Source organism: Danio aesculapii, chromosome 22, assembly GCF_903798145.1.
Source record: "Danio aesculapii chromosome 22, fDanAes4.1, whole genome shotgun sequence".
Taxonomy (NCBI): Eukaryota; Metazoa; Chordata; class Actinopteri; order Cypriniformes; family Danionidae; genus Danio; species Danio aesculapii.
Window position 1 is genome coordinate 5,441,217 of NC_079456.1, and position 22,087 is coordinate 5,463,303.

A 22,087-nucleotide genomic window follows, 5' to 3' on the forward strand; every position below is an offset into this window, starting at 1 on the left:
CTTTTATTAGAGGACATATAATTGGGTTTTGCAGCTCCAAAGCTAGGAAATCTAGGCAGGAAATGAAAAAATTAGAAGATCAAATAAAAAAACTAGAAAATAAAACTTTTCATAAAACCATAGATACAGCAGAAGCAAAAGAGAAACTTTTACTACTCAGGTCCCGATATAATGAAGTGTCAGCAGGTAGGGCAGCTTCAAAAGTCTTAAGGTTGAAACAAAATATCTATGAATATGGAGATAAAACAGGACGGTTATTAGCTTGGCAAATTCGACAACAACAAACAGAACGTACAATTACAACAATTGAGAGTTTAACTGGAAATATAGTTGACCCAGAAGAGATCAATGAAACATTTAGAACTTATTATAAAAAGCTATATAGCTCAGAATGCTCACTAAATGTAGATATCCAAGAACAATTTTTAGATAGTCTAAATATACCTCAGATATCAATTAAAGAAAAGAAAAAATTAGATGAAGACTTTACATTACAAGAAATAGGAGAAGCTATTGACTCTATGAAATCAGGAAAAGCTGCAGGCCCAGATGGGCTCCCTATAGAAATTTATAAGATGTTTAAAGAAAAGTTGCTAACTCCTTTTATGGAAATGATAATAGAGGCATATCATCAGGAGCTTTTGCCTACATCAATGAGAGGAGCTTTAATTACATTATTACCGAAACCAGGGAAAACAAACACAAAATGCGAAAATATGCGCCCAATTAGTTTATTGAATTCAGACACAAAAATTTTAAGTAAAGTTTTAGCTAAGAGGTTAGAAGGTACTTTACCAAATTTAATAGGAGAGGATCAAAATGGTTTTATAAAGCGTAGGCAAGGTTTTCACAATGTTCGAAGAGTTCTAAATATACTTCATGAACAGAGGGGTGAACAAGATACTGCTCTATTATCATTGGATGCCGAAAAGGCCTTCGATCGGGTTGAATGGTCCTATTTGTTTGATGTGATGAATAGATTTGGGTTTGGTGAAAAATACTGTAAGTGGGTTAGACTATTGTATAATAGTTCTACGGCAGAAGTGTTGACAAACAATATTGTTTCAAAACCATTTAGTATATCAAGAGGATGTAGACAGGGTTCTCCTCTTTCTCCTTTACTTTTTGCCATCTCCATTGAACCATTTGCAATAGCAATAAAAAACCATGTGGAATTAACAGGAATTAAGATAGGAATGATAGAACATAAAATTGCACTGTTTGCTGACGACGTCATTCTGTTTCTAAAGCAGCTTGATACATCAATACCTGCTTTACTAGATCTCATTAGTACATTTGGAAAAATATCTGGTTACAAAATTAATAATTCTAAAAGTTCTATTCTATATTTAAATGAGAGTGACAGACAACAGCCTAATAAGTGTGCAGCAACCTTTAATATTGTCAATTGTTTTACATACTTGGGTATAAAAATTGTACCAAAACTAGAAGATGTTGTGCCAGAAAATTATGGTTCACTTCTTGAAATTGTTAGTAGTTCAATAGAAAGATGGATGCCCTTATCCATTTCTTTAATTGGTAGAATAAATATTTTAAAAATGAATATTTTACCCAAATTCTTATATTTATTCCAGAATATTCCTCTGCCTCCCCCTAAGAATTTATTTCAAAGACTTAAAAAAATGTTCACTAAATTCATTTGGAATAACAGACGTTCCAGACTCCGTCTAACACTCCTGTACTTGCCATACGATAGAGGAGGTCTACAATGTCCTAATTTGCATTGGTATTATTGGGCTGTGCAACTTAGAACAATAATGTTTTATTTTGTATCTCAGGACTGCCCATCTTGGGTGGAGATGGAATCAGTTGGCATTAAGTCTGGTCTACCTTTAAATTTGTATTTATATTCAGCAGAATTTAAAAATCTTAAAAAAACTGTTTCCAATCCCATAGTTATAAATATGATTTCCATATGGTTTGACATGAAAAAATATTTAAGTGCCTGCAATCCATTATCTTGTTTCAGTCCAATTTGGGGCAATAAAAAATTTAAACCAGGTACGTTAGATGCAGGATTCAAGATATGGGCAGAGAAGGGAATTAAAAAGATAGCAGACTTATATGTTAACAATATTCTAATGTCATTTGCGGAAATTGTTAGTAAATACAATATTCCTGCAAAACATTTCTTTAAGTATTTACAAATAAGAGATTTTATCCTCAAATCACAAAATAATTCTCTAGATATGCCATCATTGTCTATCTTGGAAAAAGTAATAATAAAAGACTGTTTTAGTGAAGGTTTAATTTCTGCATTATACAAGATGCTGGTGTCAGGATCAAAGGAATCTTCAAATTGTAAATTGGAAGCTTGGAGATTAGATCTTGAGGAGGATATTTCTACAGAGGACTGGATGAAGACATGCGAGGAAGCTCAATCACTAACAATGAACACTCGTCTGAAACTGTTACAATATAAATGGTTGATGAGGATTTATATAACTCCAGTTTTACTGCATAAATATAATGAAAATATTCCAGATACTTGCTTGAGATGCAGGGACCATAAAGGAACATTGTATCACTGTATATGGGAATGTAAAGGAATACAGAACTTTTGGAAAGGTGTGAAAGAAATTATAGAAAAGATTCTTGAGGTTAATATACCAATGTCTCCTTTAATTTTTCTATTTCATTTATATCCCAAGGAGATCAAGTTAAAAAAGACGGAGCATATATTTATGAATATATGTATTCTACAAGCGAAACGGCTTATTTCTTTAAATTGGAAAAGTATATGTGCACCAACTATAGGCTGTTGGCTGAAAGAGATGGTAACAAACATGACAATGGAAAAAATAACATATATGATAAGAAATAAATACATAATTTTTGATAGAGTTTGGGGACCTTTTACGCTGTTTTTAAAAGATGGTGGATTTGGAAATGTTTTACTTGAAGATTAGTAACAGAGGTGATATTGTATCTTGATGTAAAATGCTGAGAAGCCTTTTGTTTTGTTTGTTCATTTGTTTGTTTTTTGGTTTGTGTTGGATCTGACACATGGAAATGTGTATGTACATGTTAAAATATAATAAAAAGGAATTGGAAAAAAAAAAAAAGAAAGTGAACAGCGGACGGGGGAGGGGGATCGGTAAAATGAGGTGCCAGATTTCAGAGGTACCGGCACAAAATAAGCCCTGAATAGAGATGAACAACTTACCAGCAGCCGCACCACAGCTAGGGGCAAGATGACCACTTGAACAGGTACACATGTTGGGCCTCGAACAAAAGCCATCACCACACGAGTTCCTACAGATTGCTGGAGAGACATAGATAATGAAGAGTCAGGAAGAGTTTAGCAAAGCCAAACAGGTGAATAGTACTTGGAAATAATGAATTAGCCACAGCTTTAGGACTCATATGAGTTTTTACACCACAATGGATTGTGTGTATGGTCAGAATGGCTACTAGAAGTTGTGCTTTGTGTCCAAGATGGCGTGCATCTGAATCCATCCAAAAACCACAGAAGCATATTACTTCTTGAGAAGTTACTTTACACAATTTTTTTTCAATGACAAACATAGTATGCACTGGGTGTTTCCCAGTCAAGTGTTTATCTCTTTGGGTTGTATTGTGGTTGCATGACATCACCAAAGCTCACATTCCAATCAACCAATGAGATTTGAGGGATATGTTCACAGCTAATGCCAAGTTCCTATTCACCAATAGTTTTTCTCTGATTTTAGGGGTAAGTTATGGATGAGGTGAGGGTTAGGTTTGGGAGTAAGGTATAAGGTCAAGACAACGTTTTTGGACTGGAATGTTGGTCCAGGATCAACACAAGATGTCTTACTTGGTAAAGCCATGTCAACCTTGTGATGTGGTTAAAGGTCTAGGGGTCAAAAGTTTATATTTCCCCTGCTATCGCTGCACCCTGAAGCAAGATACTTAATGAAGGTTAGCATAAGGCTAAACGCTAACTCTGTGGTAAGTGTATTAGAAGTTACTACATGTTTAATAGTATCACGCAACTTTAAGAACACTGGAGATACTTACGAACTATACACTGGTTCCCTCCAGGAAGCGTTTTCCATCCTGGACAACAATAGGAGTGGAACCGGGAACCGCATACATTGGGCCTGAAACAATGGAAACAAGCCCACTTTATAGAAACCAAATATTAATCATGAGGATTTCTCAGAAACATGCAGCAGAATGAAATATGTACAGTGTCAAAGACCTTAAGACCCTCTGCAATGAATACGGCTCGACACATACAATGGCCCCAGAGGACTTTCCCGGGGAACAACATGAATAGAGTTTGTTTTGAGAAGGACCATAGCTAAACTTCCCGAGTCAGAGATATTTACTAAAGCTACCCTAAGTTCTCCAATTCACTCATCCATGAGCTGGTTTTTGGCAGCATTCTCACAAAGAGTAGATAGTCCAGAGAAATGATATGTGAGATTAATGAAAGTTTAGTGTTTTCCTACTTAAATCAGTAGCTCCGGGATATCATGAAAAAAAAAATCTGATTTTTTCGACTCATTTTTACCGATTAGTTTTGTCGTAGTTTTCATAAATGCTGTGGCAAATATTGTGTATTTTCTTTTATTGTTTTTCTGTAAAGAATGTACATGTCTAAATTCATTATAAACCTTCAGGAACATTGATCTCTGTAAATACGGTCCGTGTTGTTTGACGACTATTTGAACTCATTGATGAAATGACGCAGAGCATGCATGCTTAAGGCTGATTTATACTTCTGCGTCAAGTGATTGCTGTGAACCACTGCCTTGTGCGTAGTCGTGCGTTTATATTTCTGCATGCTGCTTGAGTTGCTCTGCAATAACACTTCCAAACTGCTAGCCAGCAGTAGGTTTTTATGTTCTTCTGTATCAAGTTTCTTCAAGGGTGTTTTGTTTTTTCTGAACACTACCTTAAAGTACAAGTCCCTAAAACTCGCTCATTCAGAGGTGGGAACCGGCGGACGTGCAACAACTTTAATCATAATGCCGAGTTCAGACTGCATGATTTTAGCCCTGATTTTGACTCTCCGACAGGTTTTGAGAAATCGCCGACAAATGCCTGAAATCACAGGCAAATCGGTGCTCGTGTACGTGAGTGACAATCACACAGTGTGAACTATCAAATACACGATCTGAGAGAATCGCCGATGCGTCGCCGATGCCTGTGAAATGTTTGGCGTACTAAATATCTGGAGCTGTTGGCGATTTAAATCATGTCGTGTGAAATGAGTTTTGACTGAAAATAACATTGGCGATCGCCTACAGCCAATGAGAGAGCAGCATTCGCTTGTGTTTGTGTACCTGCAGGCCAGCGGGAGGTTGGGGAGAAGTTAAAAGCGTGCATTTTCGGTTTATTTGGACCCAAGAAATGGAGGAAAAACTCGTGGAGGTTTGACAGGAGCACCCGTGTCTGTTTGACGTTTCATATAGAAAGTTAAAAAAGAAAGTTGAGGAGAAATTGGTAATTCCCTTTAAACCCAGGTGAGCAAATATGGACATTTTCTACCCCATTAAGGGCTTCTTTCTCGTGATGTAGTTAATAACAAAAGATATACTACGTGTTTTTGGCTGTGAGACGTAGTTTGGACGAAGTTGTGATTCTTCCTATTGTGAAGTCATGCGGTGTGAAAGCCCCTGTCGCCGATCCATCTTGCAGTGTAAACAAAGCAGCAACAAAAGGCTAGCCCAGATAGTCATGCAGTGTGAAAACATCTGTGACACGACTACTTTGAAAATCATGCAGTCTGAACTCGGCATAAGGTAAACTCAAAACAAAAATTTCTATCTGGAGCTTCTTCACAGGACTCGACAATTGTAAACACTCGCTCCATCAGGCTCGCGGCTCTCGACACCGCCCAAGCTTGTCGCTGCTACCAAACCGACAAATCACAGAGCTTGCGTTCCACGTTTTTTTTTTTGTTTTTTTTTTTAGAGGTGCGCGTGATCCATGGTGAGGGGTCTGCGACTGTGCGAAGGCTGCGCTGAACCATATGGTGTACTTCACATGAAATCAAAGAAGAACGTAAATGACATTTTAAAGAAAATCTGGCCAAAACAAAGTTATTTTTTATTTAATTTCAGTAGTTCGAAACAGCTCACCAAATCGAACTTTTGGGGGGGATTGAAATTTGACTCCGAAACACCTTTGAGCTGCCATTGGTCCGTTGCATTTATACATTCGGTGGGTGTGTTTTGGAGCTCGGCCTTCATTGGCGTGTGTTTACTTCGCCCATGATTTGTTTCTCATTCCACAGAGGTCAGACAGGAGTAATAAAACAATATTAACATGAACAAACTGGAGAGTCCAGTAGCAGAGCTGGTTTGTACGGAGCAGATGTTTACAGATTTTTGCAGATTACTGTTTAGGAGTAGACTGGTATACACAAGCAATGTAGTGTATATACAACTCTGAATGTTCAAAAACAGTATACTATCACTCAGCCTTTTACAATTTATTTTTACTGTCAAACGAAAAATTTAAACTTTTGTTCTTCCATTTTGTTTGAAGTAAACCAGGGCATTAATGATGCAATACATAGAAGTTTACGATATTTCGAAGGTTAGCTAGACCCTGTAGTTTTTCATGATTCACGACAACTTATATTTTTTCATACTAAGAGTATTGAACCTATCAGGAAAAACATAACTGTGCAAGCAAATGTCGCAAAATTTGGTGGAGCTTGCATTTGTTTTAACTTGCACAGATTTCCGACATATTTTGGTCAGGACGCTGTTTAAATTCCCATCATGCCACTGAGTGCCATCAGTTTTACATTATACAAAAACATAGTACAAAAACATAGTATTTAACAATAGATTGGGTTCGTTTGGTGTGCAATACCTTGAGTTGTCAATACATACTTCTCATCCTATGTGTGATCGTGTCGTGACGTTTAAAGCTTCTTTGAACTTGATTATGCGAGTTGTATCAGTCGCTAAACAGACCCCTTAGTTTTTTCGCAATAAAAATGACTGATTTTGTGGTGATAACTCTCAGAAATGTGCAGACAATTTTGCGATTAAAAAAAATGTATATATATATTTTTTAAGATTAAAAAATAATAATCTTAATTACCATATTAGGTAGTCTACTGTTAGGTGTGCAATTTGACACAAATCATAAAAAAAGCTTCTTTAGTTTGGTCTCTTGTCAAGACAAGATATAAAATGATAGGGATTAGGCCAAAGGAAGGCTGTATAATATTTATGCACGAACTTACTTTTCTCTCTCTTAGATTTTGCTCCCCGGAGCATCTGACATGTACCTCACTCAGAAAATGTGTTAGGGCTTCCGTTACCGTAACACACCTAAAACACGGATTGCCGTAAAACTTGTCGCAAAGAAGCATTTTGGTTTTCTCTTGATAACTGCAGGGAAAGAGTTAAACGAAATCTACCAATCGTTGAATCCAACGCAAAATCAACAAAAAGATGCAAATTTTTTCGATCCTGCAAAGTTCTTAATTAAATGCAAAATAATCACAAAAAATGTAAATAATCTCATAAAACATCCAATTTCAAACCATATAATCAAAATGGATTTATTCAGTTTGCAATTAAATGCTTTACATAACTTATAGACGTTGCATACACAGCGCACATGATATATTTGAGTGTCTCTCGAAAAATAACATCTCACCTGTGCCCTTAAAATCATTATATTATATGGGGGAGGGTTGTGCAGTCTGTGCAGTACGCAGAAGCGGATGAAGCGCAAGTTTTTAACATGTGTCATTGCAAAGATGTGATTAGACATCCTGTGGTGCGAATTGGGCGTTTTGTGAGTTTGACGCACTTCAGACTGCAAAATAAAGCATGAGCAAACATCTAAAAAATGGAGCAATGGACAGAACAGCAAGCAGCTTGCATTGATAGAGATAAGTTGAAGGATGACGGCCTCTGGGCATGACCGAATTGAAAGACATTATTTGTGCTTAACACGTATGGTTGGTATTTTGGTGTTCATGAAATCGAGAAGTGATTTCGTTTAACTCTTTCCCTGCAGTTATCGAGAGAAAACCAAAATGCTTCTCTGCGATGAGTTTTACGGCAATCCGTGTTTTAGGTGTATTGCGGTAGGGGAAGCCCTTACGCATTTTCTGAGTGAGGTACATGTCAGATGCTCCGGGGAGCAAAATCTAAGAGAGAGAAAAGTAAGTTCGTGCATAAATATTATACAGCCTTCCTTTGGCTTAATCCCTATCATTTTATATCTTGTCTTGCCAAGAGACCAAACTAAAGAAGCTTTTTTTAAGATTTGTGTCAGATTGCACACCTAACAGTAGGCTACCTAATATGGTAATTAAGATTATATATATAATTTTTTATATACATATATATTTTAATCGCAAAGTTGTCTGCAAATTTCTGAGAATTATCACCACAAAATCTGTCATTTTTATCGCAAAAAATCACAAAAGCGACTGTTTAGCGACTGATACAACTCACATAATCAAGTTCAAAGAAGCTTTAAACGTCACAACACGATCACACATAGGATGAGAAGTATGTATTGACAACTCAAGGTATTGCACACCAAACGAACCCAATCTATTGTTAAATACTATGTTTTTATACTATGTTTTTGTATAATGTAAAACTGATGGCACTCAGTGGCATGATGGGAATTTAAACAGCGTCCTGACCAAAGTATGTCGGAAATCTGTGCAAGTTAAAACAAATGCAAGCTCCACCAAATTTTGCGACTTTTGCTTGCACAGTTATGCTTTTCCTGGTTGGTTCAATTCTCTTAGTATGAAAAAATATAAGTTGTTTGGAGAAAATCGTGAACCTAGGAGGAAAAATAACAGGGAGAAAACCATAGACAAGTTTTTGAGTAAAGCTCAGATTATTTTGTCAGATGATTCCAATCCTATGCACCACAAGTTTTATCTTCTCCCTTCTAGTATTCGACACAGATTTGTATTGTATTATACAATGTGTTTTTGTGTATTATGTGTGACATGCTTGTATGCTGCAACCAAATTGCTCTCGGGAAGTGAATAAAGACTGAGTGACTGATTTTGTGGAATCACTCAATCCTGAAGTGTCCGCTAAATACTGGTTCAAACCCTGCAGCATGTTTTGGGGATCACTGTTTAATGTATATATGACTTGATCCGGGACGACCTGGTACTTGTAAATGACAGCTTAAAGGCAAAGTGCTGTTTTAGCGGTTTCATTTCGAACACCCTCAGGATCTCCGTCAAACCTGGGACCCTCGCTGCGAAAACGGTTTTATTTCTATCAGCACCAAGTTAAGCCTGCTGTAAATGGACCTTTAAAAAAGCCACAAGGTACATCTGTCTTTCTACACACACACACATAAATTCCTTTCCTCAAGATGTTTACCGATGTCAGTCACCTGGGGACGAACAGCTGTAGTTTGAATCTTTTGATGGATTTCGAAAGGCATTGCCAGACGACACACAACTGCTAACAGCAAAAAAAAAAAAAAAAAAAAAAACGAGAGATGTGGAAGAATAGAAAGAGTAGAGGCTGGATGTTGGAACATGCAAATGGAAAATGCTGGGAAAAGGGCAAGAATCGGTGGGAGGTAAAGAAAACAAGTGGAAGTGAAAAGTTTGGGGGGCTGGGAGGTGGGCTGTTGAAAACAAAAGCCGCAGCGGAAATTAGACCAGAAGATGATGAATTATCAGCATTGTGGAACTAAAGAATCTTATTTCTCAACTGGAGGCTGAAATATTAAGTCTAAAACGAACAACCATAACGTTCAGCCCTAGATGCAAACCGATATTTCTTTTCTGAAATTAAATGTTGTTCACAGTTCAGCCAAGAATGAATTATCTGTCATCATTTACTCTCCGTTCATTTGTTTCCAGCCTTTATGTGTTTCATTCTTCCGTTGAACACAATAGAAGATATTTTGGAGAGTTTGGTAAGCGGCAGCCATTGAATTCAATAGTACTTTTGTTGTTGTTCCTACTGTGTCAGTGGCTGCAGGTTTACAACATTCTTCGGGATATCTTGTTTTGTGTTCAAATGAAGAAAGAAATTCATAAAAGTTTATTATTACCTGAACCTGCAATTTTGCATTTATTAAATGTCCAATAGACCAGTGTTTCCCAACCCTGTTCCTGGAGGCACACCAACAGTACATATTTTGGAAGTCTCCCTTTTCTGACCCATTAACCTCAGGTGTTAGAGTGTCTTCTGATGTTATGATAAGTTGGTTCAGGTGTGTTTGATTAGGGAGAGGTTGAAAATGTGTACTGTTGGTGTGCCTTCAGAAACAGGGTTGGGAAACACTGCAATAGACATCTAAACATGGACGTCTTTGCTACAACAAGGCTAAATTTGGGCTATATCTAATTTCAACTATCAATACTCCAATATTAGACACTACACATGTGAAGTCATTCATTCCTCTATATTTGATGATTAGTGTAGTTTTGGGCTTCAGATTTTCACTAACAACCCAAATTCAGCCTTGTTTTAGTCAAGATGATGTTGGGAAAAAATAATTCTTTATTATTTTGGTTTCTATTCTTTTCATTAATCATTTGTATTGTTTAAGTAAATATATTACTGTAATATGCAGATTTTTCCAATATCATGCAGCCCTTGTTGGAATACCACTTTTGGTGGTCATGAAACATCTAGAAAGTACACAACAGCAAACACGCAACCCAATGTGCAAACTACTAAATATATTAGTTGCATTAAGCTGCGGTCACACTTGACTTTTCTTCCCATAGACTTCCATTCATATGCACGCGAATGCGTCAGACCGGAAACGCAGGGTCATGCGTCAAGTTTCGCATGTCGCTGCGGTGCAAAGTTCAAGCTTGGTGAACTCTGACCTGCAAAATCGCATCACTTGACTGCGTGAGACCAATCGAGGATCAAAACAAGACCTCTCTGGACAGAAATTTAAAACATGGAGCAATCGCTCGCTTTTTTAAATATCTAATAAGCTTGTTTAATCCCACCCCTTTTCGCAGCGACGTACGACAGAATTTCGCACACACAAAGCCCAGTGTGACCGTAGCTTTACTGTGTGTTTACCACTACTAAATGGAGAACATTTACAGAAAATACGAAATGGCAAGCGCAAAAAGAAAAATAAATTGGTATCAGGTTCTTAGCTACGAGGCAAATACCTGAAAAGATCATGTGATTTTTATCTTTTTCTTCCAGCTTGATGGACCAGTTTATTTCACTGCACAATGTAAAATCCTTATTTTCATTTACAGGGTCTACAAGCCCTCGGGGAGAAGATTTGCAAGCAATTCTTAGCTGAAGATCTCCAGATAAAGCAGGTCAACTTTACGACTCTTGAGCCCTGGAAAAAAAGAAACCCTCACCGACTAAATTCCAAACTGAGATAGGAAATAGGGATGCTTTGGGCAGTTTTGGATGAGATAATAAAAAAGCTAACTCACGGTAAAACCCAATAGTCAGCTTTATCAAATGAAATGAGTGTAGTGAACTCAAAATTTACTAAAAGTTTATTCTACTCATTTGAGAAGAGTTTTGAACTCAGTGTTGAAGGTAATGAGTTAATTAAATACCTCATTAATTCAGCTTAAATGGAGTAAGTTCACAGTACTCATATAGATTAGTTTTTTAACTCAAATGGTTTGTAGTAATCGGTTTCCCCAAACGGTTTGAGTTGCCTTATTGGGTATTGGGTTTTACAGTACTCAGTTGGTTTGAGTTCTCTTCATTTATAGGTTTTACTGAGCTCAAATTGCTTTGTTTACTCAAATGGATTAAGTTCACAGTACCCACTAGGATTAGTTTTTGAACTTAAATGGTTTGTAGCAATCGGTTTCCTCAAATGGTTTGAGTTGCCTTAACTTTTGGGGTTTTACAGTGCAGGAGCTCTCACTGAGGATTGTGGGATATCTTGGAGAGGACGCAGACAAAGATAGCACACCGGTTACCACACCTAAAGAGGTTAAAGGTCAGTTAAGAGGCATCTGCTCCCAGCCCCCAGAAGTGCTGCTAACTCCAGTCCAGAGCAATTGTTTTAACATCACACAGATCCCAATGTGTAAACCAAGGGTGTCAAACTGTTTTTTACTGAGGGCCACATCAGCATTATGACTACCTCCAAAAGGACTGTTATAACTGTAGAAATGTAACTTCTACTCCTTAATATTGATACATAATTGTTGCTTTATTTCATTAGAAGGTATTGAAGTAACAAATAAATACATGTATTTGCTTAAACATAAAATACAGTGAGTGATAATTTAGAGTGACCACTACCGCTTTGTGTGACTAAAAAGGATTAGTAAAAATACCCTGCTACTTGTAAATGAAAATGAATTAACAAAACAAAGCATTATAATTCCTTCATAAATCATTAAAAAGTTGTTAGCAAGCTTTGTTATCATTGTAAACTTAAGTACAACGAGGAGTCATTTTGGAAATCAAAACAAAAGAAATAAAAGACAACTTACATAGATGTTACTTGTTTTGCACAAAAAGTTTGACCAGAGGAAAAATGGTCACGTCCAACTGAGCCTGGTTTCTCTCGTGGTTTTTCTTCCTTCACTTTCGTCAATTGGTGAGGTTTTGTGTCTCGCTACTGTTGCCACTGGCTTGCTTGGTTTGGAACTTGTGGAGCTGCGCATCGATGGATTTGCTCTTCAGTGTTTGGACTTCCAGCAGTGAAATCTAAGCTGAACTGAACTCACAGTTTCAACCTACTAGAACTTCTATGTTAAGCTGCTTTGACACACTCTACATTGTAAAAGCGCTAAAGAAACAAAGATGAATTGTATTTAATTGAAAAAAATGAAGGGATTGTTATTTACTTGGAAGGATTCAAGTCAAACCTCATCAGACCGCAAGTTATTACCTTTCTCCAAAATGTTATCACCTCTAGTTTGGAAAAAGTCAGGAAAGTGGGAGTCCAGCTCTGTTTAGGTGGGAGTGTCGAGTGGCGAAAGAGGGAAGGGTTTGCATGAAAAGGGGAGCTTTGGTTCGAGCACACACTGATTTTCACAGCAGCAAAGACAGTGACTACGTTTACATGGACATCTGTTATCAAATTATTTGTCAAATTCTAAATTTGTTGACTTTAACTGCAGTTTGGCACTTTCACTTTCATTCAGGAACATTTCATGCATGCCCCCTGTGACAAACGAGATATTGGCTACGAGGAACGGCTGGAAGAGTGTAGTTTTAATGGAATGTTTGACACCGCATGGCAAATGGGAGAAAAAAAACCCTCCGTATTTCTCTGTAACTTAGATGCACTTGGTAGGTAGCGTCAGAAAGCCATGTCTGTATAGACTAACCTGTCACAACATGTGGCGTAAATTCTACACGATTGTAATAGTTTGATTAAGGTGTTTACACCCAGAGAGCAGCATTTACAGCGGATCTTTTAGCCCTTAATGTTGTAGTGATATTAATGTACTGTAAACTTAGTAACTAAATTATTTTGACTAAGGTATGTTCTTAAAAACTGAAATAGTACTGCTGACAATAACTAACTATCTTTGCCTCTGAATAAATCTGTAGAGAGACGTCAATAAACAAACTGGAACCACGTCTTTTTTAAAAGAAGACTAGCGGCAAATCTGGTCTGAAGACTCTAACAGGTAAAAACAGTTCTTCGAAGCGATCATGCATATTAATGAAGTTGCACCTCATTCACAATAGAGCGCACTGATTGGTTCGAACCAAGTCTTTCTTATGAATTAATGCTGAAAGCTCAAAAGTCCCTTTCACACAGTGATACCGGTAAATATCTGAAAAATTTCTGGAACGACTACCAGTATATTAAAAAAAAGCACTGTTCACACAGGCAAGGACGTTACGGAATTTTTCTAGAAAAGACCGTTCACACATCCATTCCAAAATACTGGTAAATTCTGACATTATTAACCAGAAATGACCTCTAAATGGCTGCGCTTGTATTTGTAAACATTTGACTACATTATAAACTCTGTGGATGGATCAGTATTGTAAACAACTTCGATGAAGGAAGTTGAGCAGAGCTTGAACGTAAACAATCAACGGTTTATCATAAGCATCTTATCGATAATTATTTACACAGTTAGACATTAAGACATAGTGACTAACATCTAGTGTCTGGAAAATATTCAAAAGCTTTTATCATCATAAACCGCGTGGACGTGAATGCGTCTAAGTGTTCTGATTGGCTAAAGTAGACGTCTTACGTCAGCGTGTTCTAGACGTGAACGCGCTTTTTCCGGCAATCTTCCTTCTCCGTTCACACAGCACAGCATTCCGGCCATTTACCGATAATGTTACAACTCCTCTTTCTGGAAAATTGCCGGAACGAATATTTACCGGTATTTTCAAAAAGGGCCTGTTCACACATACAGGAAGAAAGGTCTGTATGTGTGAAAGGGGCTAAAGACGTCACGTTGTATTCACACAAGTATCTAATCGCTGTGATGCAGCTTCAAATTTTATTTTCAAAACGTGTTTTGGTGTTTCGTGACACTTTAAGAAAAGCAGAACTACGGAACAACAAAAAATCTAGCTAATAATAAGTGAAAGATGGGCAGTGTTGCCAGATTGGGCGGTTTTGAACATGATTGTGCGGGTACGAAATGACATAGGCGGGTATAGAAAATTTGGACGGTTTTGCAACCGAATGCCCTCCCAACCCCCCTCCTTTTTATTGTGATTTTCGTGACCGTCATGGCTTCGACTTTCGATGACTGGGCGGGTAATTTTTGCATTTCCGGCAAAAAACTATGAGAGTTTTTGGGCTAGAATCAGTCAGCTACATCTGGCTACACTGAAGATGGGAATTTCTCGCATATTTGAAAATGTGTGGAAAAATTGCCGTCAAAACAAACATGCATTATGAGAAATGTAGTATATATTCAATATAGAGCAGCATGGACTTTTGTTATACAACAAATGTGAAACAACACCTCAGTTGTTACTGCTTTTTGCCTCATTAAAATCTTCCGCTCTAGTTCAGTATCTTAAAGTTGCATAGGAAACGCAATTGAAGCGAACACTGTGCAAACGGGTCACATATTCGGCATCATTTACACCGCCGAGATTGCATTGACTTATGTGTAATCTACTCACATAATCTTTTGTGGGCCACATAAAATTATATTGGGGAAGAGGTGGAGGAGTCTCTCCATATGATTCCATGTCACCGCACAAGACCCAAGTGGGATTGTTATCACTTTCTTTCATGAGCAGGTCAACTAGACACTTCAGAGCTCTGGACGGACTGGTGGTATCAGGAGTAAACAAAAGAAAGCAATTAGCTCTTATGCTTTTCCTGTTTGGTGCAATACAATGGGTGCATTTGATGAGATGATAACAGTTTCTGGGCATGCTTGTTATGCACACATGAGGATACACTTATCGGATCTGCGTCTTCCTTTCCATTGGTGAGATGACGGAATAAAAAGAACATACTAGGTGAGTCCCATTCATTCATTTTCCTTCGAAATAGTCCCTTATTTATCAGGGGTTGCCACAGCGGAATGAACCGCCAACTATTCCAGCATATGTTTTACGCAGCAGATTCCCTTCCAGCTGCAACCCAGTATTGGAAAACACCCATACACTCTCATATTCATGCACACACTCATACACTACGGCCAATTTTGTTTACCCAATTCACCTGTACCGCATGTCTTTGGACTGTGGGGGAAACTGGAGCCCCTGGAGGAAACCCACACCAACACTGGGAGAACATGCAAACTCCACACAGAAATGCCCACTGCCTCAGCCGGGGCTCGAACCAGCGACCTTATTGCTGTGAGGCAAAAGTGCTAACCACTGAGCCACCGTGCCGCCTAGGTGAGTTCCAAATCGCATATTTATACACTATTCTACGCCATTTTGTAGTGTAAATAGTGCCGTGCATTTACATTAAACATTTTAACAAGAGTTTTAAAGACTTTTTAACACTGTAAAAACTCGGATGATGCACCTATTCAGTTGAAATACAGGAATGTGTAATGTTAAACACTGTATGCACTTAATAGTCACAGCTTTGCCCACATAGCAGAAGGGGATCTCTGTGCAGAGATTGGATTACTTTATTTGTTTTGGATTGTGCAAGTGAAATTCTCCTACATAAGTGATTATACCTCGTCTTGAGGTTTAACATGGTTGTACTCGCCATGACAGGTACTATTTGGTCAATTGGTATTTATTTTATTTTAAAGTCGGAATGAAATCAAAAAGTAGTCTTATTATTCGAATATGCTTGTAATAAATGATTTATCAGTGCTCTTTTTTTGTCCTCAGGATCTTAAATCAAACACCATAACCTTCCGTTCCCCTTAAAATGACGTTTCTTCACTTCTGGTCACATGAAATGCCTTTAGGGCGGAGTTTTCAGTCAGTTAGGGGCAGGGCTATCTGCTTATTTCTGTTCTGCCTTAATCCATTCGTCAATCGTCCTCCATTTTGTGAGAAACTCCCATATTACGTCAATCCAATTGGTTCCTATACCAATCATGCACCGCCCTACATTTTTTACAATTTCAGGACGGTTTCAAGTGGACGTACATCACAATCAAGAATAAAAACGTCCGTTTCACAGAGACTCTAAATGTAAACTGGGAAACAATTAGAATTTTCATTCATTTATTTTCTTTTTGGCTTAACCCCTTTATTAATCAGGGGTCGCCACAGCAGAATGAACTAACAACTTATCCAGCATATGCTTTACGCAGCGGATGCCCTTCAAGCTGCAACCCATCACTGGGGAACACCCATACATCTCATTCACACACATACACTACGGTCAATTTAGCTCACCCAATTCACCTGTACCACATGTCTTTGGACTTGTTGGGGAAACTGGAGCACCTGGTGGAAACCCACGCGAACATGGGGAGAACATGCAAACTCTGCACAGAAATGACAACTGACCCAGCTGAGGCTCAAACCAGTGACCTTGCTGTGAGGCGATCGCGCTATCCATAACACCACCGTGATGCCCAATTTGAATTTTATTTTGGTAAAAAAGAGCTAGTGTTCCATTTGGCACGACACTAAACTTGTACACTACATGGTGAACAAGTGCATAGTATGTCATTTGTGATGCTTCTCGAATTTTAGCTCACACAAAAAATGTAAGCTGGCCACACTTCCAGAAGCTGAAAAAGAACAATTCCACAACAAAATGTTGTTGGTTTCTAGCTAGCTTTTTTGGGGGGTCCAAGAAGGCTTGTTTTCCATTGGACAGGCATGTACTTTCGACTGTTAGAAGAATATAAATCCAAGACAAAGAGCTCAGTCTCTCTTGGGATGCAAACATCAAGCGTTTTGGAAGAACTGGAGCCCATCTTTGGAGTCCAGCAGAGCTGACTTCGCCTTGGAGACATGTTGAGCAAATGAACAGAAATCCTGGCCAAGTCTGCAAGACTTCTGAAAACATCTTTGTACTCTGCGGCGCTCGTCAGCGTTGGCATCGATAGACGAGAACCACATAATCATATTCTTACCCCGAAGACCATTGCTTTTACAACAGTCTCCCAGACTTTACCTTCGTTTAAGGGGCCCCCAAATGCAACGTGATCAAACTCCCAACTCCAAATCTGACAGGCAAATTATGCTCAGCAAGGAAAGAGCCAGTAAGCTCCAAATCACCTACTGCTGCTTTCTTAAACCGTCTGACCCTGGATAACTTGGCTTGATTGGCCGGCAGGAGATCAAATGTGCATTTTTCGTGCAACATCATTATAATCAGCATTCTTAAATGAGTGAGTTGGTATGTTAAATAGGATTACAAATGGTGCTTAGCAGTGATTAGACCTTTCGTTAGACTCAACAGCTACAACTTCAGTAAACCCATATGAAAATCTGATACATGGAAATATATAGCACACAAGCCATATATAAATATATACACTGTAAAAAAATAGCCACAAAATGGCCAATTAGATATATATTTTTTTCCAATCATTGGAATTTCTAATATGTACGTTGTTTAAATATATTAGATGTAATTATATATGTTCATATATAGCCATATATGAACACATACATTCAATTCATCTTTAATTCTATAGCACTTTTACAATGTAGATTGTGTCAAAGCAACTTAACATAGAAGATCTAGTAATTTATTTTACTTTGTTTGTTTATTTAACAGGGACAATACACTTGACATTGTTATAGAAAGATAATCGATGTTGCGTACATAGGGAACATAACACAAAGCTAATTTGCAGCCTTCGTCCCTGGTTAGGCTTTACATAAAAAAAATTGAAGAAAAAAATTAGGTAAATAAAAAAAATAAACAAACAAGAAATAAAAAAAAACAATACAGCAAACATCTACAGTATATACAAAGCCACAAACATAAAATGCAAGTCAGTCTGCATAAAGAGAAATGTAAACCTGAGCAACCTGAAAGAATAATACTTAATGTTCACATTGCTGTAAAGATTTCAACTATTCGTTCAGCTTTACAGAAAAATCTGGGAGTTCTGATTGTAACTTTAAATCAACAGGCATGGCATTCCATAGATGTGAACCTTTCACTGAAAAGGATGACTGACCCACAGCGGTTCTGCATTGCGGATTCCACAATTCCCACTTACCCACTCTAGTCTTCGCCCCATCACTGCTAAACGTATGTACCAACTCACAGACTACTTTGTGGGCAAGACCATGTATACACTTAAACATCACAAGTTAACAAGTTATATTTTTTAAGATTTTGTTATTATAAAAAATATTATTTACATTAACTGAGGTATATCTTCATTTATCCATGGCAAAAACACCTTCTTCCTATTACTTTTGAAGGAACACGTACGTATTCTTCTGAATTGTATTGTACCAATTGTGTCCATCAAAGCATTACAGCATTCATCTAAATTATCTAAATATATTCTCCCAGTTTATATTGTTCAAGTCATTTTCAAACTGTAAGATTTTCTGCCTAGGAATTCCAATTTGTAAGTTATTGACTCTAGCTCTAAATAAACCCTGAAATCGTTGTTTTGTTCGTTTTCTGGTTATGATCAGATAGACCTGTTATCAAATTATAGATTTTTGTAATCCGCTCTGGCTTATTGGAAAAATTTTAATCTATCAATGTTTTACTAGCTCGAGTGATTCTTGTGGGCTTGTTATCATTTGATGCAATCTATATTTGGGTACGATACTTTTAAGTTTTTTTTTTTCTCTTACTGTTATCCAACCAATTTATATTGAAATCACCCAGTAAAATAGTTTCGGTGCGGCAATTTTACAGCTTGAACAGTTCATCAAATTTATGGTAAAATGAAGCATTATGAGATGGGGGGTTATAAAAAACCATTATAATAAAATTAATTCTCGCTGATAACACTACATTTAATATAAAATATTCTAATCCTAATATTTAGAATTAGAAACTGTGTCAGTCCAGTTTTCAGAGTTGAAGTTCAGTTTAGTTCAGTTCAGTGTGGTTTAATTTTCACTGCTGAAAGTCCAAACACTGAAGAGCAAATCCATCGATGCGCAGCTCCACTTGTCCCAAACCAAGACAGCCAGTGATGACAGAGGTGAGGAACAAATTTCACCAATTGACTAAAGTGAAGGAAAAAACCTTGAGAGAAATCAGGCTCAGTTGGGCACAACCAACTGTATGTATGTATGTATATGTATATATATATATATATATATATATATATATATATATATATATATATATATATATATATATATATATATATATATATATATATATATAATAAAGCTAATATATTTCAACAAATATATACATATTTGTAATTCCAATAATTGAAAAAAGCTATATTTTTTGCAATATTTCAAAATATGTGTTGCATCTATGAATTAGATATGTGAAATCCAAATTTCAACTTGTATGTCATATATATAATTAGCATATATTGTCATATATCAGATTTCTCGATGTTGGAAAAGTCTTCAACTGTGAAAACTGGACTGAAGCAGTTTTAATTTACTAGAACTTCATCTATGTTTAGCTACTTTGACACAATCTACATTGTAAAAGTGCTATAGAAATGAATTGAACTGAAAAGGAGTGTTTAAGTTCACAATCTTACTTTGACAAAGGGAATTGTTGGGGTGGAACAATTTATTGCAAGTTCCTACAACCCCTTGGGATAGTTTGTCTTTGGCATGGCTTTACAAAAGTGGCACATTTCTCAATTAACGTGGTGCCACATTGTTCTACTCCACTGACCAAATCAGATATGTACTCCCTCTTAGTCAAAGAATCCTTTTTGGGCGCAACTTCCACTAGATTTACTTCTGGTACCAATGTACCCCTACAGAATAGCCCTATTGTTTGTGAAAGTCAGTTTCAAGTGGATCAGTGACCGCGGTGCTAATCTGACTGTCTGTTTGACCTAGCTAGATTTGACTGAAAAAACACCTTTCTGATTAAATAAGGATCTAAGAGACATGTCTCTGCTGTGAAAAGCACTTTCTCACCTCCAGCTTGAAAACAAATGCCCCTTGTTTGGGAACCCCCCCCCCCCATCCCCAAGTAATCAGAATACCTCATTTCCTGTTGCAGTTTGCCGGGGAGTTATAAGCAAGCACAGATGAGATGATTGGAAGAACCATTTCAAACATTTTGAGGGACACAAAACAGCTATTGTTTTCCCCAAATATGAGGGAGTTTAGGCTTCGTGGAGACTCACTGGAGGGCTTGGAAAACTATCTATAACACATTTACTCAAAATATTTAAGAGAACGTGAGAGCTTAAACACCACGCATTCTTAGAGAGATATATAGAGGTAAAATGTATGATAACCAAACAGTAATGTCTTTCAGCAGCTTAAGCTATCTAGGAAATGACCGTCCTGTTGTCAAGACCAACATACCGAGGCATTTGAGTACTTAAAATTCCTTCACAGCAGATTCACAACACTTCCGCAGCTGGCTCCATCACATATGCTGCTTTTTAAAGGACCAATAGCGCTTTTCGAAACCAGTTTGGATCAATCCCAAACAGCACAGCAGGTTGCAAAGTAAATCCACTGCAAGGAAATAAATGCACTGTCTGACGGAACTGAAGCTAGCTTTGAATTGGATCTATGCCGATATTCAATTACTCAATATAACATGATAAAGAGCGTTGAATATTGATATCCCGGACACTTCAAAATACTGTGAATAATTATTTATTATTTAAATAAACCATAATCAGAACCAAAATGCTTGAGGACTTAATAGGTGATTTATTTTCAAACATTTGCATTTTCACATGTTTATCTGGCCTACGATATTGAAAATTCGGTGACATTTTATAGGCCTTTTGTTTGATAACTCTGTACAGTAAGGCTCCACTGCTTAACAATTAATTAAATGTTTAAAAGTAAATGGAATGAAAATTACAAAAACATCTTTTAGTCTTAAGTGATGTTAATTTCGTAAAAATCTGCTAATATTGCATTAAGATCGTCAAAATCATTCTATAAATTGAGTTTAAGTAACTCAATTTAACTTTAACTTTGTTTTTCTTTATTATCCTTTTGCAATTTAACTTGTTTAAAGCATTGATTTACCCTGAATTTGGACATACAATAAAGCAAAACGCCATAATTAATCAATACACAAAATTATCGTTATCGCGATAATAGTATTTACGATATATGTATCGCAAACGTATGATTACATTTATTTTATGCATTAGTTGTTTATCTAAATTCGACTAATCAGATGGGGCCTTACTATCTTTAGCCCCGCCTCCACAAGAGTTGCAGTTCTGCTATTGGCTGGAGTGACCCAAAGGTGAACCCAAAGCTAAAAATAAGTTTATTTATAAACTAATTTCGAGAGGATCATGTGCTTATGATTGCTTGCAGCCGGTCCCGCATTATTCAATTTATGATTCACCAATCAGACGATTCCTAAGCCACTATAAATAACCTAAGTTCCATATTACAGCCATCTTCGTTTTAAAGAATCCCCCCTTCCACCTCTACTCCTCCTCCTTTCCTAGATGGGTGGCACGGTGGCCCAGTCGTTAGCACTGTTGCCTCACAGCAAGAACGTCACTGGTTCTAGTCCTTACCAAGCCAGCAGACGTTACTGTGCGGAGATTACAGGTTCTTCCTGTGCTCAGGTGGATTTCCCTCGAGTTCCTTCCACCATCCAAAAACATGCA

The 22,087-nt window shown here is 37.3% G+C and overlaps 1 protein-coding gene across 1 annotated transcript in view; it reads right to left on the reverse strand.

Annotated features, from left to right (window-relative positions):
• The window catches only part of fbn2b (fibrillin 2b), a 131,500-nt gene that overhangs the window by 104,951 nt on the left and 4,462 nt on the right, over positions 1-22,087 (reverse strand). The window contains exons 3-4 of the mRNA XM_056448347.1: positions 4,024-4,106; positions 3,188-3,286 (exon numbers count right to left, since the gene is read on the reverse strand). Of these exons, the coding sequence (XP_056304322.1) occupies positions 3,188-3,286; positions 4,024-4,106 (182 nt within the window). The remainder of the gene's footprint in view (positions 1-3,187; positions 3,287-4,023; positions 4,107-22,087) is intronic.